The sequence below is a fragment of the Quercus suber genome, unplaced genomic scaffold (genome assembly GCF_002906115.3).
Source record: "Quercus suber isolate HL8 unplaced genomic scaffold, Cork oak 2.0 scaffold_146, whole genome shotgun sequence".
NCBI lineage: Eukaryota > Viridiplantae > Streptophyta > Magnoliopsida > Fagales > Fagaceae > Quercus > Quercus suber.
This window is the reverse complement of record NW_027069607.1, coordinates 1,070,274-1,097,611: the sequence shown is the minus strand read 5'-3', so window position 1 is coordinate 1,097,611 and position 27,338 is coordinate 1,070,274. Positions and strand designations below refer to the sequence as shown.

General features: G+C 34.3%; 1 protein-coding gene across 3 annotated transcripts in view; it reads left to right on the top strand.

Annotated features, from left to right (window-relative positions):
* LOC111986962 (putative leucine-rich repeat receptor-like protein kinase At2g19210) overlaps positions 1–16,443 on the top strand; it is a 32,825-nt gene extending 16,382 nt beyond the window's left edge. For 2 of the 3 annotated variants that reach the window (XM_065777003.1, XM_065777002.1), the window contains exons 5-15: positions 6,042–6,177; positions 9,155–9,226; positions 9,648–9,719; positions 10,183–10,263; positions 10,510–10,556; positions 13,361–13,519; positions 13,615–13,826; positions 14,898–15,108; positions 15,223–15,460; positions 15,567–15,717; positions 15,806–16,443. In XM_065777003.1, the coding sequence (XP_065633075.1) occupies positions 6,042–6,177; positions 9,155–9,226; positions 9,648–9,719; positions 10,183–10,263; positions 10,510–10,556; positions 13,361–13,519; positions 13,615–13,826; positions 14,898–15,108; positions 15,223–15,460; positions 15,567–15,717; positions 15,806–16,120 (1,694 nt within the window). In that variant the 3' untranslated portion in view covers positions 16,121–16,443. Of the gene's footprint in view, positions 1–6,041; positions 6,178–9,154; positions 9,227–9,647; positions 9,720–10,182; positions 10,264–10,509; positions 10,557–13,360; positions 13,520–13,614; positions 13,827–14,897; positions 15,109–15,222; positions 15,461–15,566; positions 15,718–15,805 lie in introns of those variants that run through there. The other variant, XM_065777004.1, reaches the window with a different exon arrangement.
* Positions 16,444–27,338: the final 10,895 nt, after the last annotated feature.

The window sequence follows — 27,338 nt, the reverse complement described above, 5'->3', positions numbered from 1 at the left end:
CACAAAAAATATCTACATAGCACATAGCAAACACAGCTAACATACCTAAGCTTACGTGACTAATAGAATAATAATAATTAGAAATTTGTTGCATCAGCATTTAAAATGAAAAAAAAAAATCTAAAAATAGTTTTTTATTTTTTTATTGGGTAGAAACATTCACAACTGTTCTTGCGAATTCTTACAATTTCTTAGCAACCAACACAAAAACATAAAAATCAAATGTACACAAAATCCAACCTCATACTATACTAATGGCCTGTTTGGGTGGAGGGAGAAAGAGGGGAAGTAGGAGAGTAAAGTAGAGTTGACAAAAAATAAACTAATTTTGTGTTAAATCTACTCTGCTTTACTATACTCTCTCTCTCTCTCTCTCAATCCGAACGGATTATAAATCAATATCCTTGAAAACTCTAAATACCAAATCCATGGATCTACTATTAACCCCAAAACCTCGTTTCCCAAACCCTCACAACCAAAAGGAAACCCAATCCCTAAACCCATATAGAACTCGAATTAAGAATTGAAAAATAAAAAGAAGGCGGTGACCAACTGTGGTGGCATCAATCACTGCCATCTGTGGCCTCTTTGCTCATGGTGTTTACCCTTCATGGAACCCAGGAGATGAGAGGCAAAGAATCCAAGAGAGCAGAGAGAAGAACCTCTGCGATGGTGACTCGTACCGTGGCCTGGAGGTTGTGGCTGTGTTCGGCCATGGACGTCGGTTGGGGTTGTGGACAATTGTTTAGAATTGGGTCCAAATCTAGGTTTCTCTTGGTTGATTGGTCCATATTTGGGTTCATTTTAATTGTTGGGTCCAACTCTATGACAAGCCGCTAAAGCTGAAAGTCTTGATATCAACCTACGTTGTAAACGTCTTTGCTACTAGAACCTATATCGTGGATGTGCATGCTACCAAACTGATCGTTTGAGCCTTCTTTGGAAGGAAGTTGCTTCTCTCTGCAATATTCTCACTGCGAGGAACCCAAGGCCCAGGCTCCTCTAGCTTCACTTGGATGCATTTAAAAATTAATGATAACTAGATGCATATTAGATGTTACAACCCAAACTCGTATTTCAGAATTTAGAGCATGATCGGTATGTTAATATCAAGTTTACCTCAATACTAACCCGAACCAACTTAAGTTGAAGGAGCTTATCAAGAATCGTTTCTTGTATTTGTTTTTTATTTTCTTGAATAAAAGCCATAATATACAAAAAGGATAAAAACCTTGAAACTTCGTTTCATTTGAACTTTGCAAGATTACTACTTGGCTGAAACTTAAGGTATTCGTATAAATATGACATAGCTAAACATTTAGCAAAACTCTTATTTACAAACCTAATCCCAAATACATACAACTGGAGATCAAAACAAACTATGGTTCTGAATTACATTTGTGCTCAAAAGGATCAAGTACACATTGATTCCTCTTATACAACAAAAGAGCTAAACTATTATACAAAAAAAAAAAAAAAACAAAAAAACTATATATTTTAGCAAACGAGAATCATAGATTTCTTGCCACCTCTAATACTCTTGCTGCTTTTAGGAAAGAACCTGTGCACTGAAATATAAAATGGTGAGTTGTGAAATGCAATAAGGTTTTAAGCTCCATGAGCATTTAATAAAAATGCATGTAAATCAAATATTTTATGGATATGTTAGCTTTGATAAAATAGCCTTCATACTATTCATTTTGTTCTTAAAATAACTTATGAATTTTTAGATGAAAATAATTGATTTTCCTTTCATATAATAATAAAAGGATATAATAAGGAACTTAAAAATAATTCAGTAACTTTATCTTTAAATAGACTATAAAATACTTTATTATAAACTTTCCATCAGACTTATAACACATTCAACATACCTTTCTTATCATCATAATTTTCTTATAATTTACAAATAGTTTAATAGCTCATTTGTCAATACATATTAGTCAGTACAATTGTAAGTTTGTCACAATTTTGGGAGGCTTTCAGCACATTGTGCTAGGCATCCAACATTCCCCATAATGCCGGGAAATCCCAGGATCATATCAGAAAGTATCACACCCCTTTCGGTGTGATCGTATCATCAACCATGGAGGACGGTTGACATCTTCCACAAGTTGGCTGTTCCCAACAAGGGTCGGTACAATAGAGTCCTCACCACTTATAATGGCCAATTAAAATCTCCATGAAAATACCAGTACTATAACCTCCTACTAGCTAAGTTTAGATGATAACAATAGAATAATTTGAAAACTATATTTTTCTGATGATTATGCTTTTATATAAGTATTTTATAACAATAGCATATCCCCTTCATTCTTAAATGTTATGTTCATGATATAAGTAATAGCATCAATATGCTAGAATTATCATATATATGGGATTCAACAATTCATGAACATATATCTTTACTTAAATCATGCTTATATGTAATATCTCTAAATAATAAGTTTTAATGCATAATAAATGTTCTAAATAATTCTTATATTTATCAAACGCACATGTCACATATCTCTTACTTGAAAACAGAAGACATGAGAGATTTGTATAAGAAGAGCTCAAGTGTCTACGGTCTTGTTCTCGTGTCCTAAATGAAAGATGAATTTTCATATAGTGTGTAAAACACTAATGGGCGTTTAGATCCCCAATTTACAATTTACCAACGCACGCATATAATCAAACAATATATGTGTGAAATGTAAATATAAGCTAAACCTAAACAAGTAACACACTCTAAACCATAATTAATCACAATCACAGCAGTAATTACAAGGTAAAGTGAAAGGGAAGAAAGATGCAAACACAAAGATAATACGGTGATATGTTATCAAAGAGGAAACCGAAGTACTCGGTGAAAATCCTCTGTTGCCTTTCAAGCGGTCAATAATTCACTGGAGAATGAAGTTGGGATACATGAATAGCAGAAAATCCTTCAAGCCTAATCTTCCCAGTGCACCTAAGCTCTCTTAGCTTCTTGCTCTAGTAGGGTTATGTTGAACCTTGTCTTCTCTAGCTTACCAGATCCCACAATTGCCTATTGTATCAACCAAAATGAATTAGTCCCTTTTGAACTGCTTCCAAAGCATCTAAATACCTTCTCATGGATATGGGTATGGTGAGATAATGATTTGGCTAAATGTACTTCTCAAGGATATATCAATGGAAAGGGTGAGAGTAGAGGAATTTGGAGAATCAAAAGATGAAGATTGCAGATGAGTCAATCTTGTTTTTCTCTCTCAAAATTCTTTCTGAAAGCTCTCTATATTTTGTGGATATAAAGGTATTTATAGTAGGGTGTATGGGGAATGTGAAGAGTCAGTTACAACCAAATAGGGCATTCTGGCGACACGTGCTCGCGACTAAAACATTCATCCTAATTTTAGAATTAAATCATCAATGCCAGGTATATCATATACTGTTCACAGCTTATTTCAGCAGCATATGCCTCATTTGTAAAAACAAATGGACTATCCAATCACATCCAATTTTCAAGCACTTTTACAGAGCCACTCGTATAGATATTTAGTAAATACTATATCAATTTTAGAGTTAAAGCATAAAAACATGATTTATTAAAAATCATACAAGACAACATGCTCAGATCTGCCCTAACAACCATGTGTGTGTTAGAATTTATAAAAACTAATCCTAGCATCCTAATTCACAGAATATGATTCAATAAAATTTTTTTAAGTTGTAAACCCCAAATCTGTCAAGGTGACAGCTTTAAAATGTTTTCTTACAAAATCGTCAACTAATTGCAATGGGCCTTCATTTCATGTGGGTATTTTTATACCTATACTATACTTGTTAGAATACATTAATAAGCATCCAGTTGACCAAAATATCTTCAATCTTTCAAATTGCTAATGCAAAACCACAAATTTCAGCTTCTAACAATCAGATTAGAGAGCATAGAAGTGAAACTAAAGTAAACCATTACATCATTAAAATACCCATAACAGAAAATTATCTTATATACTTGGCCACAATTGAAACTGAAACTTTAGTAAGAGTTTGATTTCTTCTTAGAGAGAGATATCCATGATTTCTGTGAGAATGGGAGGGTTGTTGGTGAGAAGGAAGGGGCTGCCGGTTTAAGAACAAAGAAAGAAGAAAAGAAATAAGAACAAAGAAAATGGTATAGGGAAAGAAGAACATGAAATGAACTTCTAGTGCAGCCAAGAAAAGATAAGGGAGAAAGATTTGGTAGGGCACATGTCTTAATAAGGAAAGAAAAGGTTATGACTCACTTTTACAACTTTTAGCATTTATACTTATCACCCTCCCATTTATAAAACTTATTTGGGTAAATTGCAAATTACACTCCTGAAGTTTGGGGTTTACTGGATTTTACATCCCAGAGTTTTAGAAACTTGATTTTACACCTTGAAGTTTAGTTCCGTTACCAATTCACATCCTACTGTTAGTTTCTGCTGTTAAGTGACATGTGTGCATGCTGACTTGTTTTATTTTTGCCAAATCAACCCCAAAACCATGTCATTTCAATAAAAAAAATATAAACTTACCTGGCACTATACAAACGGTACCGTTTTGCCCATGCTAAAACAAAAAAAATCTAATCCTAAAACTACATTGTTTCAGCCTAATTCTAAAATCTTAAATCAGTTGCTCATATCATCAGCTATTCCCAAATATCTGAGCAAGCCTCATCGTGAACCTATCCACCTGAAAGTATTGGCAGCAACGGCTCATCGTGAACCCATCATCCCAGCGGCAGCGGCCTCATCGTGAACCTGACAAATGTCCCTGGCTTCTGTGAACCTCAGCCGTTAGTCCAGCGGTGATCACAGCAACGGCCACAGTAATGGCGAGGTTTGATTACTGTTTGATATGATATGGTTTAGGCTATTTTCATAGCTATTGATGATTTTTCTTAATTCTTTTTTTCTTTTTTAAAATTAAGTTTTGATTACCATTTATATTCACTATTATTGTTACAGACCCGTGTAAAAGATTATGATGATGACTGTAAGTTCTAAACTAATTATGGAGTAGGAAAGCCCGCATTGTGTCAAATTGAGAGTTGTTAAGCACTTGGATTATTGTTGGTTGGTTAGGCAAACCCATGATTGTTGATTGGTTAGGCAAACCCGTGAGTGTTGACCTGAGTGTTCTAAACTAATTCATGTGTTAAGCACTTGGATTATTGTTGATTGGTTAGGCAAACCCATGATTCTTCTATTGCGTAGATGATTTCAACATCTAATAGATCTCCATATTGGAATGAGATTTTTTTTTTTTTAATTTATACAAATGATTGGTATTTTTACACCTAATAGATGATTGTTTTTTTTTACAGATGATATGTTTTTTCACGATGAGTCGTTGCCCCCGGTACCTTTCAGGTGGATGGGTTCATGATGAGGCTTGCTTAGACATTTGTGATACAAGTGACTGATTTGAGATTTTAGAATTAGGCTGAAACGGTGTAGTTTTGGGATTAAATTTTGTGTTTCAGCTTGGGCAAAACAGCATTGTTTGTACAGTGCCAGGTAAGTTTTTATTTTTCAGTGAAACAAAGTAGTTTTGGGGCTAATTTGGCAAAAATAAAACAAGTTACATGAACATGTGTCACTTAACAGCAAAAACTAACCATAGAGGTGTGAATTGCTAACAGAACTAAACTTTAGAGTGTAAAATCAAGTTTTTGAAATTTTGGGGTGTAAAATCTAGTCAACTCAAACTTCAGGGGTGTAATTTGCAATTTACCCAACTTCTTTCTATAACATTAGAAGAGTATAAATCTTTTATAATATCACGATATCAAAGCTTTATGCACTTAAAGTAATTAAGAAAATAACAAGCATATAAACCCATAAAATTAATTATGCAATTAGGTTGAGATGTTACAATTGTATCGCACTGAGTTTCGACAATTTTTACCATAGAAAAGATGCTTTTGAGTTTCGACAATTTTGGATTTTTCTTTTTTATTCTTTTATTGATATCATATTGTAATCCCTCCTTTCACTTTATTTTGAATGATTATAATCTTAAGTAATATTTTCTGTAAACAACAGTGACAGCTATCATGGAAATCAAACAAACTTCAAGGATCTCTAGGGAAGACTGGCAGGGAGACCCATGTTCCCCAAACAAATATTCATGGAGTGGTTTGACTTGCAGTTCAGATTATACTCCCAGGATCATTTCACTGTGAGTGCGTTTTCAACCCATGTGAATGAACGGAAGTTCAATTGATTTATTTATTATCTATATTTCAAATATATATATATATATATTTATAAAAATAAAATTATCTTGTCCGAATCCATTAGAATAGCTGGACCATCACAAAAAAATTGCTAGTAGTTTTAAAGATGTGCCATTCAAGAAAACAGGATGGAGTTGATTACATTTCAAATGATTTGTAAATTATGAAGGATTGGTTTCTGTCTAAATATCTAATGGAATTGGATGAAGATGAGCTCAAATGTTTACGCATGCTACTCAATTGAAAATTGCACTATTATTGCCAAAGACCTTGTAGCTGAATTGACACCTCTCTATGTATAAAGTGCTTGGGGTTCTAGGGGTGAAAGGGTTCGAGCTGTGAGGTTAGCAGCATATTGTAATTATTTTTCGAAAAAAGAAAAAGAAAATTGCACCATTTTTAAAGTTTGCAATCATTGATTTTGCCCTTTAAAATTTAAAAATTCAAATTCTAAGTTCGAAGCATCACTCAAACTCAGTTCTCATAACTCAATTCTTGTAATTCAAAACTCTATTCCATATCTCATTTTCTATTCTCTATTTTTTATCTTATCTCAGTCCCAATTTGTTTGCCTAAAAAATTTGGTTCCAGTTTTCAACTTAAAAACTCAACTTTAACTCAAAATGATGGAGCACAGACATCTACTTGGGTCAGAACGGTCTTCCCTTACTCGTAAACAATCTCTGTCCAATTGAGAGTTGAGACAACTCTCTAGGAACTGAAGAGGCCAAACCCAGAGACTAGCAGCCAGCTTAAAACTTCCTTGCCTCCTACCACCACCGGCAACCCATTAATCTACCAATCAAAACCCTCAAAAACCCAACATACCATCATTGTTTTCCATCCACCACCTCACAAATCACAAAAAATCAAACCCATCCACCCTATATAGCAGATCCACTCACACCACCAATACCTTCAACACCAGAACGAATTACCCCATAAATCCCACAAACTCTAAATAGAGAAAGAAAGTTCTAAATAAAGAAAGAAATAAATAAATAGAACTCACAAACGCTGATCACAACCCAAATTGGTGTGCTAAAAAAGAAAGAAAAAGCTAAGAAAGAGTTGAGAGAAAAGAAATCTAGGTGAATGAGAACAAAAGAAGGAAATGAGAAAAGAAGAAAGAAAAATAAATAAATAAATAAAAGAGAAGAAAGAAGGGTACAAACGGAAGACAGAAAAGAAGAAAGAGAGTGTTGGCACCTGATTTTTGATGTGGACTTGACATTGAGTGGGTCCCACATGTTTGTCAAAATTTACAAGAATGTCACATAACTCATAATTCATGATTCAAAAACAGCAAAAACTTGTTCTCAATTTTCATCACCCAAATTCTGTTTTTTGAGTTTTGAGGGATGAAAATTGAGTTTGGAAACAAAACCAAACAAGCTGAATTGTAGTGGGGCTCACGAATTTTGAGAATTGAGTGATGAAAATTGAGAGTTTTGAGTTTTGAGCGATGATTTTGCCTAAACCAAACAACCTCGAACTGTTAACTTTATACGATGTTGTTTTTTTTTTTTTTTTTTTTTTAATTCAAATCCCTACTATCTATATTTGTTAATGCGGTGATTTTTGAATAACCAAACAACCTCGAACTGTTAACTTTATACGATGTTTTTTTTTTTTTTTTTTTTTTTTTAATTCAAATCCCTACTATCTATATTTGTTAATGCGGTGATTTTTGAATGCCAAATAAGCATTCAATATTTAGTATTTACAACTAGTCTAATTAAAACATGTTGCATCATTTAAAAATACAAGTCATTAACTAAAAAATAATAATAAACATTTACCGGTTAATAAAACAATTAAAAAATCAAAATCAGAACTCTCTTGCATGGATCTTCAAATCAATTGCAACCCATCTTGATTTTTTGAACTTGGTCTCACTTCTTTTTATCTGGGTTCAGGATCTTGTCGTTCAAGTTCTAAGATTCGGGTATTGGGTTATCTTTCTCTCTCACTTCCCTTTAAACCTCAAATCGTTGATCTTTTCAACCCTAGCCAGTGGCCATCTCCAACCAACAGTTTTTCATCCTCAGTGATTGTTTGTGATCGCTAGTTGTTTCAAGCCTAGCGACCATCTTTGATTACTAATTTTGTAAGGCCCGTGTACTTGTTTGTTGTTTTGTATGAGTTTTGTTGAATTTTCTTAAGGCTTCGTTATGTCTAGTTGTAGACAAATATATTGGAAGAAAGAAAAAATAAATCTAAGACCAATATTGAGGACTCTTGATTGGGGCAACGGTTTTATGTTGGGATGGCTACTTAGAGCTACTTTGGTATTAAAAATGGGGTTGATATGGGGTAGTGATTAGTGGTGTGTTTTGTAGTGTTTCATGGTGGTTGTGCTTTAATTTTGAGATAAAACCAACTGAGGTGTCGTGGCTATATATATGGTATACCTCATGGTCTGACATTGATAAATAATTAAAAGACATAAAAGGGAGATTATTTTCATAATGTAATCAAAACGACGTGTTCTATAACCCTAACGTTAGTCATTTTGAGTTGAGATGGCACTTAACTGCCACCTTAGCAATAGTCATTAACAAGAGGATTAAAGTATTAACATTAGGGGGCAAAATCATAATGATTTCAAACCTATAAGGTGTAGTTACAAATTAACAATTTATTTTTTTATAAATTACAATGCTTGGACTTGAAATCATGTAAGCTATTGAGCTATGTGAATGTGATAGAACTTTTAAGGTAGGAAACTCAATTTATTTGAAGTTGCCTTTGCAAAACTTTAACTGAGAACAAGCTTTCTAAAATTTCATTGCGACTCTTTTCATTCTGCTGTAATGCTCAAATACACTCATTATTCATTTGTTTTGCTTGTGTGTGTGTGTGTTTGATTTTGCAACAATGGCATCAACTCTTTCTTCGTTGATAAATTACAAGCAGGAACTTGAGCTCAAGCCAATTGACAGGGGAGATACCGATTTCACTCTCCAACCTCACAGCACTGCTTTACTTGTAAGTAAAAAAGGGAATGGGATATTATTTTAGCACTTGGGTTTGATGTGAGTGCGCCAAAGTTTAACTTTTCTTATACTCTACTAATCACAACTTGTTATATATTTATTTGACTTTTCCTATAAACCACTCATGTACTCATGTTTAAAATGGAAAAAAATTCAACCATATAACATATCATGATTGGTGAAATATAAAGTGCAATACAAAAAGTGAGCCATAGGTTTTGTATTCCAATGTTTTTGGGTTCAAGTGATATCGTAACATGTATATGTGAGGTTATAATATTCAATGTGAGGATGTCATCACTTGCCAACGACAAAAGCAAATAGTTTAACTTCACATCCATAGATAGCTTTACACTTTAACTAGAGTTATTGTGAAATGTTCACATTTATTTTTTTTCTTTGGTCAATTTTAGGGATCTATCATACAATCAATTGACTGGGAACATACCGCAATTTTTAGCACAATTGCCAAATTTGAAGACCCTGTAAGTTATTGAGCTTAAAGCTTTATATATAAATAAAGTTTTATTATGTGTCCAACCTTTGGTTAGACTATTCTATTTTCTGTCAATGAGACATCTTAAAAATATCATGGAACCCATCGGCAAAATTTGCCAAATAGCATGTTTTTAGAAAAAAAATATTTAGGAAAGTAGCATAGGGACGAAGTTAATTAATTAAGAAGGCTGTTTTTAGAACTTGAGTTTGGGCAGTTTGGTGCATACTATTTGGGACTTGACTTTGTCAAACTCGAGTTCCAGCCTAAACTCGAGTTTAACAAGCTCAAGTTTTAAAAAGTCTACTTAACTAATTAACTTCATTCACATGCTACTCGCCAATATTTTTTTCTAAAATGGCACTATTTAGCAAATTTTGCTGGAACCCATCACCTGGGTACTACCTACAAGTAAGAAATGACATTTTATTTTACACTATATTTGCGAGCAGTAATTTAAGCAGAAACAAATTTGATGGTTCAATTCCAGAGGCTCTTATACAGAAGTCTAGGGATGGATCATTGATCTTAAGGTTAGTTTTTCATGCTATTTATTTCATTTTTCTTTACTTTTTAGTTGTTCTAATTTCTAGTTCCCCCCTCCCCCCTAGCTATTGCTTTCTCAACATGCAAAACCAATATAGAGGTTTTATGTTCATTTGTATCGTAAATCTTATTTCATTTGTGTGTGTGTGTATATATATATATATATATATATTATGTCAATCTCGTTTGTCTTTTAAATAATGAATTTTCATGGCATGTTTCGAATATGCAAGTCTTGGCGAAATGTCGGATCTTGACAAACCAACCAACTCAAGAGATGGTATGTACCTTTATCTAATTATTCTCTTTCTTTTTCCCTTTTTAAAGTATTTAAAAGTTTGAGGTTAATAGAAATTTATTCTGATTTGAGCTAAACAAAACAAAAGCAGAACGGAAACATTGAGGGATACATGAGCGAACAAATGATAGGTTTGACGTAGATGAGAATATAGGTTTGTCATAAAGACCAATATAAAAAGTATAATTCTATTTTCTTTTTAGTATAAAAGTGAAGTCTTAAACTCTCATTGTATGATAATTTTCTATTGAGTTTTACACAATATTCTTTGTATGAAAGAATAACATCTGGTTAAATTCATAATGTTAAGAAATAAAATTCTTAATGTTAAGAAGTTATTTATTGAAAAATTACATATAGAAATAAAAAGTTCATAAGATAAATAAAATCAATTATCTTCATATGGTATTGAGTTATTCCTTTCTCATAAAACATTAATTTTTTTGTTAACATTTAAACAAAATATATACTATTGTAAATAATATCTTATTGACACAAAATATGACATGCATGTAAAGAATGTATGAAACATGTAATCAAACTATGAGATTTTAAGAATATGAATTTCAGTATAAAGTTTTTAGATGGTGTAAATTTTCTTAGAGTTACACCATATATAAGTTGAACTCAATCTTATATATATATATATATATTTATTTGTATTCAATCCATAAACTCAATTTTTATGAATAATTTTATGCTACAAAAAATTAAAATTCAAATATTTAATTGATGAACTAAATGTTTTTACCAAAAAAGAAAAAGAAAAAGATATGGTGAAAATTGTAATACAAAAGTTATGGTAGTAGAACTCCCCCCCAACAAAAAAACAAAAGAAGAAGAGGAAGAAGACATTTTTGTAATAAGCTTTTTTTTTTTTTTTTTTTTTCTGGCTTTAGTGGATTGTGAATTATCCGAAAATCTGCATATATTTTTAGGCTTATGACCATCAATTATGTAAATGCTTCATTCTTTGAAATAGTTGAGAATATCAGATTTACTAGAGCAAAGCATACTATTTCGTATTTAGTTCCACAACCAAATTCGGAAATTCATCTGTGATACTTTCCCCTTTTTGTAGCGCGTTTCTTTACAATCATATACAGGTAAATCTAATATTCCCAATCATTTCAAAGAAAAAATATATCAAAAGTTTTACAAATTTTATTACATGAAGAACGAAGCATAAGTGAAAGAAAATTATTATTGGGGAATTGTTGTGACACGGACAATATACTTCCTTAATTCAGCAATTGGTATGTCTAATTACTTTGTGCTCAACTTATATATATAATTTTGTTTTTAGAGTTGCAAATTTTTTGGTTAAAAAAAACATGTTGCTTTTATCTAATAATTAGAATTTATATTAGACGATTTAAATTATTGTCTGTTTGGATAAAGCATCTCAGTATTAAATAAATTTGGTTAAATTAGGTTTGATCTTGAGTACAAATTTTAATTATATTAGATAATTTTTTTTCTATATATATATTTTTTTATAATGTAGTGGGAAAAGCTTTTGAAGATTTACCACTTCCACATCATCATTCTGTATATAATTTTTAGTTTGGTTTTTAGAGTTTCAAATAGTATTCAACTATGTTTGTTTAAAATAATTAGAATTCACCATATTTTTGGACGAAGCACCCAATACTAAAAAATTTCTAATTAATTTCTTTTGATCTTTTCTAAGTAAATTATAACTAAACTAGGCAAGTTATTTTTATACAAACTCTCTATTGACTGCTTTATTTATTATATTTATTAACAAAATATTTATCATGTATAAAATCTTTTATAGAACTTTCTTGTACATTGCATGAGTTAGTAACTAATACAAAAATATAATAAAAGTAGCAAACTAGAAGTCTGGTTACGTAAAGTGGTAATATTTTCTGTATGACAAGTGGTTATATCCTCTTTAAGCCAAGTTAATTCCCTTTATTTAAATTATATAATTATTTTGAATTGTTGGAGTGGATTCTAATTAAACCTTAAATTATAAAACATATTAATTAAAATTATTAAATTTTAAATCAATTAAATCCACGCATTCAGTGAGTAACTATTAACTAAAATTAACCAATATTCACATAAATTGTGACTAAAACCTATCTAAAGGTATACCCCAAAAAAAAAAAAAAAAAAAAAATCATTCTAGGTGAAATTATGAGACCTCTATTGTATGATATAAGAATTGTGAAATTATATAATAATATCAATTGTCATCATCAAAATTTACAATAAAATTCACATTATATAAGTTCATATCCAAATCATATTATAACATATATTACATAATGTAACTTCTGCCATACATGGTGTAGTTGCAACAAGTCAATTCCTTCTTTTTTTTAAATATTAATTTTACACTTTTATTTGATTTTTCCATTATGTTATATAGAACACAGTAATTAAGTAAAATAAAATAATCAACACGGTTGCTCAAATCAAACATTATTGTCAAAGTTTCAAAAATTTTTAAAAAATACAACTCGGATTAAAATTTTACAACTAAGAGTTTTTATAAGTTTGAAATTTATTTTGCTATTTTGTTTTATATTATTTTAACAATCTACTATAATAGTTTGTTTTAAAATGAAATTTTGAGTTGTACATGTCATTCTTTAACCATATATATAATTGTATATTAGTATTAGAAGTCATATAACATAATTTCTCTATATGACTAATCTTAGGTATATTAAATTGATTATTATCATATTATTGAATAAGTCATACTAATGTAATGTGATTTTATTTTGGAACATCTCATGATGAAATAGGGGACCAGCCAGCTATGTGGGATGGCAATACGGACGTGAGGACGAACAGGTGGCGAGCAAATAAGTGGTGGATATGGATCATTGTGGCAGTAGTGGGAATCATCATCGCCTTTTTGTGCTTATTATGCTATGCAAAAGTGAAAAAACACATAGCGGAAGGTAATTGATATTCTTAACATAGATTTTTTGGATATATTATTGATGATAAAGCAACACAAAATTTTAAAATTATATTTTGCATATTTGTTAATTAGGGTATAGAAAGAAGAAACAAAAGATACTTCTACAAGAACTTAGAGGTAATGCAATATCGTCCACTGTACATGACAAAGTGAAGAAACGAAATAATGATAGGCAAGATATCCATGAATTGCAAATCTTCAGCTTTGAAACCATTTCAGCTGCCACAAGAAATTTTTCAACTGAAAATAAATTAGGAGAAGGTGGTTTTGGACCAGTTTATAAGGTTCTCTCTCTCTCTCTCTCTCTCTCTCCATATATATGTGTGTGTGTGTATGAGAGATGCACCAAATTGTGCTGATTTGATTGGATTGAATTGTTTGAGTTGTATTGTCCGGGTGTGTGATGAGTCGCATATTGGGTCTTTACAAAGTGGATCTTGGGTTTCTGGAGCCTCGATTGCAACTTAACTAACCATTCTGGAGTGTCAAAGTAGATGTGACTTGTGCTTTTCTCTAGTTGTTACACATGATATCAGAGAAACTAAGCAAACTTGATAACATCATGTGGCTTAGGGTCATTTACACATGATATCAGAGAAACTAAGCAAACTTGATAACATCATGTGGCTTAGGGTCATTGCAATATAATGTGGGCCTTGATAAGGTCATTAAAAATTTAAGTGAGGGAGATTGTTATATCCCAAATTGTGTGGATTTGATTTGATTAGATTTTTTGAGTTGTGTTATGTGGCCATAGGCTGAGTCGAATATCAAGTTCTTGCAAGATAGATGTTCAATTTACAAGTAATTACAAGGAGCCTTAGTTAAAACTTAACTAGTCTTTTTGAGGTGTAATTGCATTTGTGACTAGCATTTTCTTTGAGTGTCACACAATTTGTGTGTATGATTAAATTTGAATATGATTAATCAATTAAAGGATTTTTAAGTTTTTTAAATGGGTGGTATTATGGATAGTGGAAATAAGGTTTGAAATCAAGACAACATATTTTAATACTATTATAAATTATCAACCATACACAAAGCTTATGTAGAAATCTAATAATTTACACCATCTAACTATTATTCAAACTAAATGTACCACCTTGACCCAATGCTCTCTTTATTTATTTTTCGTGTACAAAATTTGAACTTAAGAACTAGCCCAGCTCACGAATACAATATGTCAAATCAACACTTGAGTTTTGGCCAAGGGCAAGGTAGAATCTTGATAGAAAATTAAACACTTGAGTTTTGGCCAAGGGCAAGGTAGAATCTTGATAGAAAATTAAATAATAAAAATGGAAAGTGATTTAAGATAATGTAAGTGAGATTTCACTGTTGAAATATATTTTCAGGGTGAATTATATGATGGACAGAAAATAGCAATAAAGAGACTCTCAAGAAGTTCTGGACAGGGATTGGTAGAGTTCAAGAATGAAGCTATTCTTATTGCCAAACTCCAACACACAAATCTTGTTAAACTGTTAGGGCTTTGCATTCAGCAAGAAGAAAAAATTCTAATCTATGAGTACATGCCCAACAAAAGCTTAGACGTCTTCCTCTTTGGTAGGGTGTATGTTCATTACAAGGAAAATTTTCTTATTGGATATTTGTTTTTCTATTATACGCAATCAATTATTACTTATCATTTGCTTACAATTATTTTCTACTTTGTGTTAGATTCTACTAAAAAGTCTTTATTAAATTGGAAAAAACGCTTCAACATCATTGAAGGCATTACTCAAGGACTTCTTTATCTTCACAAATATTCAAGACTAAGAGTAATTCACCGAGACTTAAAAGCAAGCAATATTTTGCTTGATGAGGATATGAATCCAAAAATTTCTGACTTTGGCTTGGCTAGAATATTTGGGTTGAAAGGATTAGAAGAAAACACAAATAGAATTGTTGGAACATAGTAAGTATTCATTGCATTTCAAGTAAGCAAAATTTAATTATATTTGTGTGTATGCGTATATGTGCTTATTCATACACTAAATTTTATTGGTCAATTATTATTTCAGTGGTTATATGTCTCCAGAGTATGCTATGAATGGTGTTGTTTCAATAAAAACCGACGTATTCAGCTATGGAGTCTTACTATTGGAAATCGTGAGCAGCAGGAAAAATAATAGTTGCTATCACTCTGAGTATCCGCTCAACCTTATAGGATATGTAAGTTTCTCAATTAACTCTTCTAAATTTATACACGAGATTTTGAATATAATAGTTAACATTGTGTGTATAACTGGTCTTGTATCAGGCATGGCAGTTATGGAATGAAGGGAAAGGTTTGGAGCTAATAGACCCAACAATAATAGATGAGTCATTCCCTTCATCTGAAATATTGAGATGCATTCATATTGGTCTTTTATGCGTACAAGACCAGGCAACAGATAGACCTACCATGCTAGATGTTGCAACTATGCTTTCAAGTGAAACTGTTCAACTCCTTCCTCCAAAACAACCTGCATATCTTATTAGCGTTGTCCAAGAAAAATCATCAGAGGTATCTGAAATTAAGCTAGAAAATTGTTCCATAAATGATGTTACAATTTCAGAGATGAAAGCAAGATAAATACTAAGCGAGGGTGGTTACAAGACTACCCTGACTTGCCCAAAAAAAAAAAAAAAAGGAAAGCATTCTTGCAAAAAAATGTTTTATATAAACAATTTGTTTTAAACTAAACTGTTTTATCTACCCTACAAAAAGTTATTGACCACCCAACTTGAGAATCTCAATAATTTGGGTTCAACAAAAATAGAATAATGTTAGTCCTGTAGATGACTAAATGTTTAGTTTGAAATAAATCAAACAAGTAAAATAATTTCACAAATGCGAATCTGTACTGATGAATATGTGATACAATTCTATGAAATTATAAAAGAGTGATCCTTTGATTTGATCTCTTTGAAAGACTTGTTGATTGAAATTGTAATAATGTGATTTTGACTCAAACACCAAATATTCTTTAATTTGGTTGAAGGACGGATTGAAGACCCTTGAAAAAAAATTCCAATGAATCTATGGCTATGAACATGTTAGAAATTTTTTGTTCTTCATGTTTTGGGTGTATTCTATATCTTCGAAGGTTTGTGGTGGAAATTCTTCAGTGCTTTGGAGGCCTAATTAGTAGAGCTTTGATTTATGGTTTGTTGAGGTTTTTGAAGGATTTTGAGCTTGGTTTTAGCAAACTTTAAGATCTAGGTTGACAGTTTGGATAGTTTTACTTCGAATGTTCTTCGGTTTTGAGGTTGAAATTCTTGAAGTTCTTGAAGGCTTTAAGACTTGATTCATGCAGAGTTTCTGTACTTTTGAGTGCTTCTGAATCTTCTTTGATGTTGCTTATACTCTAGATGGCTTGGTGTTTGTAAAAATTCCTTAAAAAGGCTTCTATTTATAGGAGTTTTAGTGGGGGGGCGACATGCGATATGTGGCGAAGCTTGATTGGTGACGTGTTCCAGTTTGATTGGAGGAGCTTTAAGACTTTTTCTTCAAGACGGGGCATCTTTTGATTGGCCAAAATGTTTTGATTTTCAAGGTGACACATGTTAGCACCCAATTGGACTGACTGCATCATCGCTTACATGTGCTGGGCTGCTTATATCACTCCTTACACGTGTCGATGTGTGATTGATTTTTTTTTTTCATGCATTTTATGTCCTTATTTTAACGACACTTGGCAATTTTTTGTTGGTTTTTGAATAGTGATAGCAAAACCTAGTAGTAGTACGTGGCACTTTGTAATTAGCCATACTTTGTGGACTTGGTAGTATGATATGTCAGTTTATGATAGGTCGGAAATTTTTCTGCTTTACAAATGTCCCATTGAGACTCATTCATGCACACAGATTTTGGAGCGTTGTGAGTGAATGCGTCTCGAGAACATATTTTTACACTTGACTCTTCAAGTGAAGTAGTTAAAAGTGGTGAAGCTTTTAGCAGGATGAAGTATTTTGGATCGTTGGTGGCGATCACAAGGTATAGAAAATGGTGATGAGGTGAGGATGTTGGCTGGGTACAACATGCAGAGCTATAGGGCTAGCCTTGCGTTTTTAAGAACTCCTGGTGAAGTTATCTCAGAAGAATATACTTTGGATTACTGAGAGGACATGTGTGAAATTGGTTGAGTGTGCATGCGTCATTGTATTGCTCATGTTAAGTTGAGATAATTTTAGAAGTTTATGAATTTTGGGTTTTATGTTAAGTTAAAGTAATTCAAAAGTATATTTTCTGAAATTCTTCAAGCTTATTTTAAGTTAAAATAATTCTAGAAAAAAGTGTTCTGAAGTACTAATAATGATGACCTTCATGTCCTAAGCTGATAGCGACATGGACTAAGGCTTTGGTGGAAACACATCATTGATTGATCGACACTAAAGGCTGATTTCTGATGAGTTGGGACCTTGGTGATTGCTATGTGTATTGGATGGGAGAAAATTTATACGATACTCCAACACTTTTACAACCCTATATAATGACACTTGTTAAAAGACATGAACAAAGTCAAGGTCGGTTGAGAGATATGGAGTTGTGGTCTTGCAATATGTTGGAAAAGCCCAGAAAATGAAAGACGGAGCTAACTTGTGATCTTGGTTTTAGAAACCAGCCAAGTTGTTGTTTGTTCTGAATCTCTGCTTCTATTGGAAGACTAAGCAATTGGAGAGAGACTATGGGGTTCTCAAAGCAATTAGGAGGAAGACAAGTCATTCTTGAAAATTTTGACTTTTGTTTAGGATTTATGCAAAAATCAACTTTCTAGAGATTGTGCAATTTCTGAGTCTCGAACAAAGAAACAAATCCCAAAATCGAAATGTACACAAAAAACTGAGTGGGACAGGCTTGTTTTGAAAATTTTGACTTTTTGGTCAAAGTCAAAGTTTTTTTTTTAGGAAGTTCAGATTCGGGTCGGTCCAAAATGACATCATAGTGTTGTCAGATGGCTAATGGGCACGTGGACGCATGTCAGCGTGTGTACGCGCGTGTGAGCGAGTAGGCGCGTGTTAGTGCGTGAGTTTGACTGGTGGCGCGTGGGAGCACGTGAAACTGAATCTATGAATTTCGGATCTTTTGACGGCGCATTGAGGCACATGGCAGCGTTTTTGGTCTCAAAATTTTTGGGTTTTGTTGATTTGGGGTCGCTGGATTGAGCAGTAGTGTTGTTTTTGTGAAATGAAGTCTGGATTTGTACAAACATGAAGGAGTAGACTATGATCTTCAAATCTTGTGGCAGCGTGTGGTTGGGCATCTGGACTAGAAATTTTCAGGTTTGGTAGATCGAAGGCCATAGAAGACTTCTGTGGTGTTAGTTTTATGAAATAAGGTCTAGATTTTTATAAATTCAAATGAGAAAGCCGCTGGTCATTGTTGGACTTATTACCTTCTGATCTACTTTGACGGTGGCTGTTCTGACAGTATTTGATAACTTAGGCGGATTGATTCTAGGTTAACCTCTAGGTGTCTCTTACTTTTTTCAAGGGTTGGTGGCACAGTTGCTCTGAACAATATGCTATTCTTTGCTGGCCTAGAACTTCATCCAAGGTCTAGTGCAATAGTTTCTTCTAGATGACATGTTACTCTTTGCAAACCTATAAGCTCTTTTTGAGGTCTAGTGCAACAATTTCTTTCTGACAACACGATCGCATTTACTTAAGGTCTAGTGCACTAGTTTCTTCTAGATGCCATGTTACTCTTTGCAAAGCTATAAGCTCTTTCTGAGGTCTAGTGAGACAATTTCTTTCCAATAACATGATCGCATTTACTCATTTTTTTTTTTTCAAGGTTTGGTGCAGCATTTTTTTTTTTTTGAAAGCATGGTATTTTAACTACTTACATCTATTTTTCCTTTTGTCCATTAGTTTTCAAAGATCTCTATATAAAGCCACCTGAAGCATGCATTGACTTGCACAATAGCCTCCAATGGGTAACATAATGTCATAAGTGTAGAGAAATTATGCCTTTTCACTTCTTTCTTCTTCTTCTTTTTTCTTTTTTATTTTTTTATTTTTATTTTATACGTATATATATATATATATATATTCTTTATGACATGCTTTGTTTCTACTAACCTTTTTTTTTATAGCTATCATGATGCTTTTTTTCAAGGATTCGAGGATTGGTCAAGAACCAGCCTTGTTCATTTGTAAGGAAAAAGATGACAAGGATGCAAAGGATACGACTCTGATTGCTCGTCCACTTGTAATTGGAAAATTTTCAGAGAGATGGGGCCACAACTCTTATTCTCTCAATTTGCCAAAATGGTCACAGGTCATTCCTCTTGATGGTGGCTCTAATTTGGAGATAGTTATCCTTCTTGCTTCGCATCACAAAAATGTTGCTAAATCAAAGCCGTACAACACTTTGGGATGAGAGATCATTGTGAAATGCGCTAAATGGGATTTTTCCTTTAGCATGAATGGAGGGTTTTCTACTTCTCCCGTTATTGGGATTGGTTAGAAGATGTTCTTGGTCGGTGTAAACACCTCCTTGATGCGACCCATCTTTACAGTGCTGTCTTTGCCTCCTTGTTCACGTATGATTCTGATGAGTGTAAAGTTGTTATTTACAATTTTGTGTTTTTGTTGGCTTTTATTCCGTGCCAAATTTGATTATAATTATTGTTCAATCTTTTGTACCCTGTATTTATTGTGAGATTTGATTGTAAGGGTTGTGTGATAGAGAGAGTGTATGAAGACTCAAGCAATTGAAGACTGAAGAATTTTCGCGGGTAGCTTGCGACTAGCATCCCGCGAAGTGACTCATGTGCTTTGCACATGCTGGAATATGAAGAGTTAGGTTAGGATAGAGACAGTTGTGTCTCGCGAGTATCTCGCGGGTAAGGCCTTTCCATGAGATACCCGTGAGACATTTTGTTTTGTCAGCCTGTCCGTTCTTATACATACTTTCTGTGCCTACACTAATTATACCCACTTTACCCACAAAAGTTGAGGAGTGCTTCTGAGAGAAAACCCTAGCCAAACATCTTGAGAGTTAGAGATTGTTATACCCACAATCCTTTACATATTTGCTCGTGGAATTTTCTTAACTCTTACCTCTCTATTTCCATACCATTGAGAGGTTGATAGCCCAAACACTTACCACACCCTTTCAGAGTGTCAAGTGAAGTTTTGGTGCTATTGGGAAGCATTAGAAGAAGTCAAGGATGGCAGATGCAACATGGAGCTTGTTGCGGGATCCGGAGAGCTAGACAAGACATGATTCTGAGAAGTCTTGTTTGAGTAGGAGCTTGGAGGGCTTAGATACATCGGGTTGATTAGGCTTGGAGGGTCTTTTGCTTACCCATGTATCCCAACTGATTGTCTAGTGGATCGATTATCGCTTGGAGGGCGGCGGAGAGGTTTTTCGCCGATTTCTTTAGTTTTCTCTTCGATAACACATCGGCGTGTTATCTTGTGTTTGCATCTTTCTTCCTTACTCTTTTACTTTCCATTTTACTGTTGTGTTGCTTTGATTATGGATTAGAGTAGTTTGTTTGTTTATCCGCTTGCTTTTACAGTATTCTACACTTAGTATTAAGTTAATGTAAAATCAATCGAGCCGTAACTTTTAATTGGGGGTCTAAACAACTCTTGTGTTTTCAACGCATTTTCGAGCTTTCAATGAGAATCTCATGAAGACATTTTGTGAGTATTAGAGTTTGTTAACCAATACCCTTGATACCTCAGTTGGGAAAATTTCCATCACACCATGGGATATTTCCATTCTTGGTGGACTTCCTTGCACAAGTGCATTTTATGACGAAGTGGTACCTAATGCACAAGAGTTGGATGGACCAACGACTAAGGGCGACCCTATATGTCATACAGTTGTTGCTACCTTTTCATGGCATATCATCACCTTCAAAATCGATTGAAGAGACAAGGGAAAGTGAGTGTTCACGATTGGATTACTTTTTGGTATAAAGGAAATGGTAGGTACCCGGCTCCTAAAAAACCAGCGAGATGGACAACCATTCCCAAGTGTAGTCAGAATTCCTTTGGTGTGATAAATGAGCATGGACCATGGTCTGATAATGAACACGGGGTCTTTGCGGATCTTCAAGTTGAGGGTGACTTAAAAGAGGAGACTTACTTATTGGCACTTCTTTCCTGTTGGCTGTGCATATTTGTCTTTCCTATCAAGGATCTGAATAGCATCTGTCTAGGCACTTTCAAGGTTGCTAGTTCCATGGTCAATGGTCGTTCATTTGGCCTTGCTGCCCTAGTATTGGCTAGCATTAATTGCGGACTTAACAGCATTTCTTCCTTTCCTACTCCGAGTAAGTTTGGAGCTAGCTTTGCCATTCATTATGTTTATGCCTGGGTAGGTCATTTTTTCAGAAGCAATCATATCACTAATGACAAACTATTTGATCCTTTGATGACCAAATATTCTGGCATAGGCTACGCCTCTTCGTTTAGTGAATTCTCTGCACGAAAGCATATCCGAACCGCCATCGACTTCCTTTGGCACGGGACTGCTTTCAAGAAAAGCTATGACCAGACATTCATTGACAACAATCATTTATCCATTCAGAAGTTTGACTACTTTATGAGCCTTCACTCGGGGTACTTGTCACTTCGATGTGAAGATCAACACATTGTAGAAGCATATAGTCCTCACAGATTTAGTTGGTGCTTTGGATTTCATCAAGACATTCCAAGTAATTTGAAGGAAGAAATTCATACAGGCTCTTTAAAAGATTTATACCAATTCTACCAATCTTTCACTCATTGCAACACAGATTCCAAGGTACTTATTATGACTTGTGCCACAGACTTTGGAAGTCCGGTCAGACATAGTTACAAACAATGGTGGGAAGGAGTTCGTGGAAAGGATTTACCAAAGGAACAAATTTTCTGGCTGACATCGCCTCCTTCTATGTTAAATCAATGACATCCAACAAATCTCGGAAGGGAAAGAGGGAACTACAAGACCTATACATTCCACAGCCTTTGTCAGAGTTTGCATGGCATCCTTTTGAAGATGATTGTCATTCAAAAGACTCATCTCAAAATATTGGAGTTGCTCGAAGTCAAGGCACCAAAGGTTCGCTTGTTGTACCAGTTTGGGATGCCATTAAAATTTCGAAAGAAGGGGTGTGTAACAACTCTAACCACAATTGGAAACATTTGAAGAGTTCAATGAAGGGTGTTGATGCGGAGACTTCTACTGATCATGCGCATCTTCTTACAAATAGTGAATCTTCTATCTTAAAGCCATCTGTGAAGGGTTCGGATCTCAAGAGACGTAATTTTGTTGATGCTAGCACGTCGTCCAAATTTCTGACTAAGATAGAAAGGGCACCTCTCTCATCCTTGCAACCGACCTCTCTAGAAGTCTCTATGTTTCAGGCCATGGCGCATGTTTCTTCTGTGTGTAGGAAAGGGGCTTCTACACTAGGAGATGTTCTTCTAAACAAGCTTTCGAATATTTCTATGGACAACATTCTCCTATAAGCTAAAATAAATGAAATTTATAGTGGGATTGAAAGTCTTAGAGTGGATCCTCGACACTTGCGCGAACATGTTGACAAATATTGCGAGGGTGTTGCAAACTATTTGAAGATGAAAGAATCCCTGAATAAACGACCCAGTCCTATTGACTTAATTCGACGTGAGGCTGAAATTGAACTCCTCCTTTTTGAAGCATCGAACAAGAAAGCATCTTTGAAGACCAAGCTTGATACTGTTAGATTGAGGATGGCTGATCTGCGAACCGAGCTTGTCCAATTAAAGCAATTGTTGTTTCAAATTGAATCTCATCAAGTCGAACAAGACGATGTTGTGCAAGTCTTAGAAGAACAATTTGAAGAAGTCAAATCTGCTTCCGTTCTTGAAGACCAGGATATGGAGGCTTTAGAGAAGATACGAGCCCTTTTAAAAGATAACCGTTCTAGATTGAAAGACTTGAAATGGATGTCGTAATCTTTTTATTTAATTCCCTTCATGTGTGTCATCATGCTTTTTCTTTGTACTATTTTCCTTTTGTCAATCAATAAAGAAGACTTTATTCTTTGCTCCCTTTTTTTTTTCTTTAGTCACAATTTGATAATTTTTTTAATGCGTGACTGAACTTAACAAAAGATACTAAGTTGCCTACGTACCCTCGAGAGAGATGAGGTTATCACGTAGTTCAAAAGATGATTTTTTTTTTTTTGATAATTTCTTTTTGGATATATATATATATTTTGGTTTTGGTTTTGTTTTTTGCTTTTTGTTTTTTGTTTTTTGTTTTTTGTTTTTTTATTTGTTTTGTTTTTGTTTTTGTTTTTGTTTTTTTTTTTTCAAAAATAATAAGGGCTCATGTGTGTAATCCTCGCCCTATGACCCACGGTGTCTCATGGGTACCAACTGCATAATAATGGGAATCACCACTAGTTGAACTCGAGACCTTGGCCTCAAGGGTGACGAATGCATCCAACCACTACGCCACACTTGCAAATGGTGACATAGAGTGGGTTTTATTTCTCTTTATTCGTACACTTTCAAAAGTAATGGGAAGACATCATGTACTCTTACAGCGTTGCAGTGGGCAATTTAAACTCTTATCGAGAAGCGATCCTCGATTTTCAAGCATAGAAGCGTTTGAGGAACTTCCCATTGATGGGGCCGATCCTTACACCATCATTATCAATCAACTTGTAGCCTCCAATGGGTAGACTTCTTGCACAACATAAGGTCCATCCCATTTTGAAGTGAACTTATTGCTTGTATGATGAGTTGTGATGATAGGTCTTTGAACGACGAGGACTAAGTCACCAACTTGGAATGATCGTGGTTTAACTCTTTTATTGAATGCGCTTGAAAGACGAGCTTGATAGCACTCAAGATGTTGTTGGGCACCCAAGACAGCTTTTAGAACACATGAAGGCCATTATGAGTTCTTAGTGATGCCTTTTGGCCTAACTAATGCTTCCTCGACCTTCTAATTGTTGATGAATTAGGTATTCAAGCCTTTTCTCAGGAAGTTTGTGCTAGTTTTCTTTGATGATATATTGGTATATAGCAAGTCATTGTCTAATCATATCCTCCATCTTAGGACTGTTTTGGAGATTTTAGCTACTAGTAAATTGTATGCCAAAATATCTAAATGCATGCTTGCTTGTAAAGAAATGGAGTACTTGGGACATGTCATCACTAGTGAAAGGGTACACACTGACTGTTGCCCAACGGTGGCCTATTCCCATGGATATTAAGTCCTTGAGAGGGTTCTTAGGTCTCAGTGGTTATTACAAAAAATTTGTTAAGGGGTATGGACAAATTGCAGCACCTTTGACAGTTTTATTGAAAAAAGATTCATTTTCATGGTCAGAAGAGGTTGAATTGGCTTTCCAGCAGCTCAAGGCAGATATGTTTCAACCACCTGTGTTGGCCTTGCCAAATTTTGAAAAAACATTTGTGGTAGAGTGTGATGCTTTAGGGAGAGGGATTGGTGCAGTCTTGATGCAGCAAGGCAGACCTATAGCCTTCCACAGTCAGGCTCTAAAGGGTAAGAATTTGGTTTTATCTACCTATGAGAAGGAATTATTGGCTTTAGTCACTGTTGTCAAGAGATGGAGGGCTTACTTGGTGGGAAGACCTTTTATTGTCAAGACTGATCAGTAAAGCTTGAAGTATTTGTTGGAGCAGAAAATTGGTACCCTAGCTCAGTAAAAGTGGTTTGCTAAATTGTTAGGGTATACTTTTGTGGTTGAATACAAGAAGGGGAAGGATAAATTGGTGGCAAATGCACTGTCTAGGAAGGTTGAAACTGAAGATTGTATACTTGATGGTGACTTAGGTTCTAATGATGGAGTTTTGTGCATGATCTCCTTTCCATCTCCAACTTGGTTAACTGACCTTAAAACCAGCTATGCCACGGATTAGCAAGTGCAAGACATTTTACAGGCCATTCATTCAAGGAAGGAAGTTCCAAAGGGGTATTCAGTGCAAAATGGACTACTCTTGTACAAGGGGAAGATTTATTTAGGTACTTGTGATGCTTTGAAGGCTGTTGTCCTGCAACAAGTTCATCACAGTCCCTTAGGGGGTCATTCAAGGTTTCTTAAGACTTTACATAGGGTTAAGAGGGACTTTTATTAGCCTGGGTTGAGAGAGGATGTGAGGAAGCATGTCAGAGAATATGAGACCTGCCGAAGACTTAAAATGAGACTTGTAATGTAGTTGGTCTATTACAACCACTTCCTATACCTAAAAAGCCTTGGCTTGATGTGTGAATGGATTTTGTTGAAGGCCTTCCTAAGTCACAGTCAAAGGACGTGGTTCTAGTGGTGGTGGACAGGCTTACCAAGTTTGTTCACTTTGTGCCATTATCCCACCCTTATACTGCTGCTAAAGTAGCCTCTCTTTATCTACAATATGTATTCAAGTTGCATGGTATGCAAGCTTCCATTGTGAGTGATAGGGATCCTGTGTTCACTTCCGTTTTTGGCAGGAGCTGATGAAATTGCAAGGGGTTCAGCTAGCTATGTCATCAGCTTACCATCCTCAATCAGATGGTCAAACTGAAATTGTTAACAAGAGCCTAGAGCCTTAAGAGCTTTTGCATTGATAGTGTGGATGTGCATTTGAGAACTAGACATCAAGTCATTGCCTTATTGAAGCACAATCTCTTGGCAGCTCAGGAAAGAATGAAATTAAATGCTGATAAGCATAGAATTGAGAGGGAGTTTGCAGTAGGTGATTGGGTTTATCTCAAGTTACAGCCTTATAAACAGAGGACTATGAGGCAGAAAAACTTGGGAAAATTGTCACCTAGATACTATGGCCCTTTTCAGATTTTGCAGAAGATTGGCCAGGTGTCGTACAAGTTGGATTTGCCACCAGAATCAAGGCTTCACCCTACCTTCCATGTTTCCTGTCTTAAGAGCAAGTTGGGATAGCATGTGGTTTCTATTCCTACCTTACCATGTGTAGATTCAGAAGGCATCATTAGTCCAGATCCTATAGCTGTTTTGTAGGAAAGGACTCATCAACTGAGACATAGGACCATCACTTAGGTTTTGGTTCAGTGGCAAGGGGAGAGTAAGGAAGATGCTACTTGGGAGAACTTGTATTTGCTTCAACGACAATTTCCTCACCTTCTGGGCAAGGTGCTTTAATGGGGCAGATATTGTTAGGAATGGTATTGCAGTGATATATTGTGGTGGTTTAGTATCAATTGTATAGGATTGCAGTGATATTCAATTGTATAAGATTTAGAGAGTTAGTAAGTGTGACAGTTAGAGAGTTAGTTAGTGAGTAAGTTGGTTAGTGGCAATTAGGCTGTTATTGACAACTAGAGTAGTTTTGCCAAGACGGAGGGTGTGTATAAAGGGAAGAAGATTGCTATTGTATGGGGAATTAAGCAATGAGAATGTTGTAGATTCAGTTCCAATTCTTTTTTCTTTTTTTCTTTCTCTCTTTCTCTCTTGGAGGACCAGCTGACCTCGAATACAACTAGATATATACAATTCTTGACTTCCATATATTTAGCAGTGGAATGCGCACATGGGTTTGTTTGATTCTTCATTCCACTTTTTTTTTTTTTTTTTTTTTTTTTTTTTTTTTTTTTTTTTTTTTAATTTGATTGTTTTTCTTTTTCTATTATAACTTATGTTCCGGTTTTTTTTTTTTCTTTTTCTGTAGAATCTGCGCTTCTCATTCATATATATATATATATATATATGAAAGTTCAATATGGGTATGAAACACCCTTGAACGTTTAGACCCCAAATTACAAAATTACCAATTCAAGCTTAATATCAAACGATTAGCGTGCGGAACATGAATATAAGCTAAACACAGAATTGATA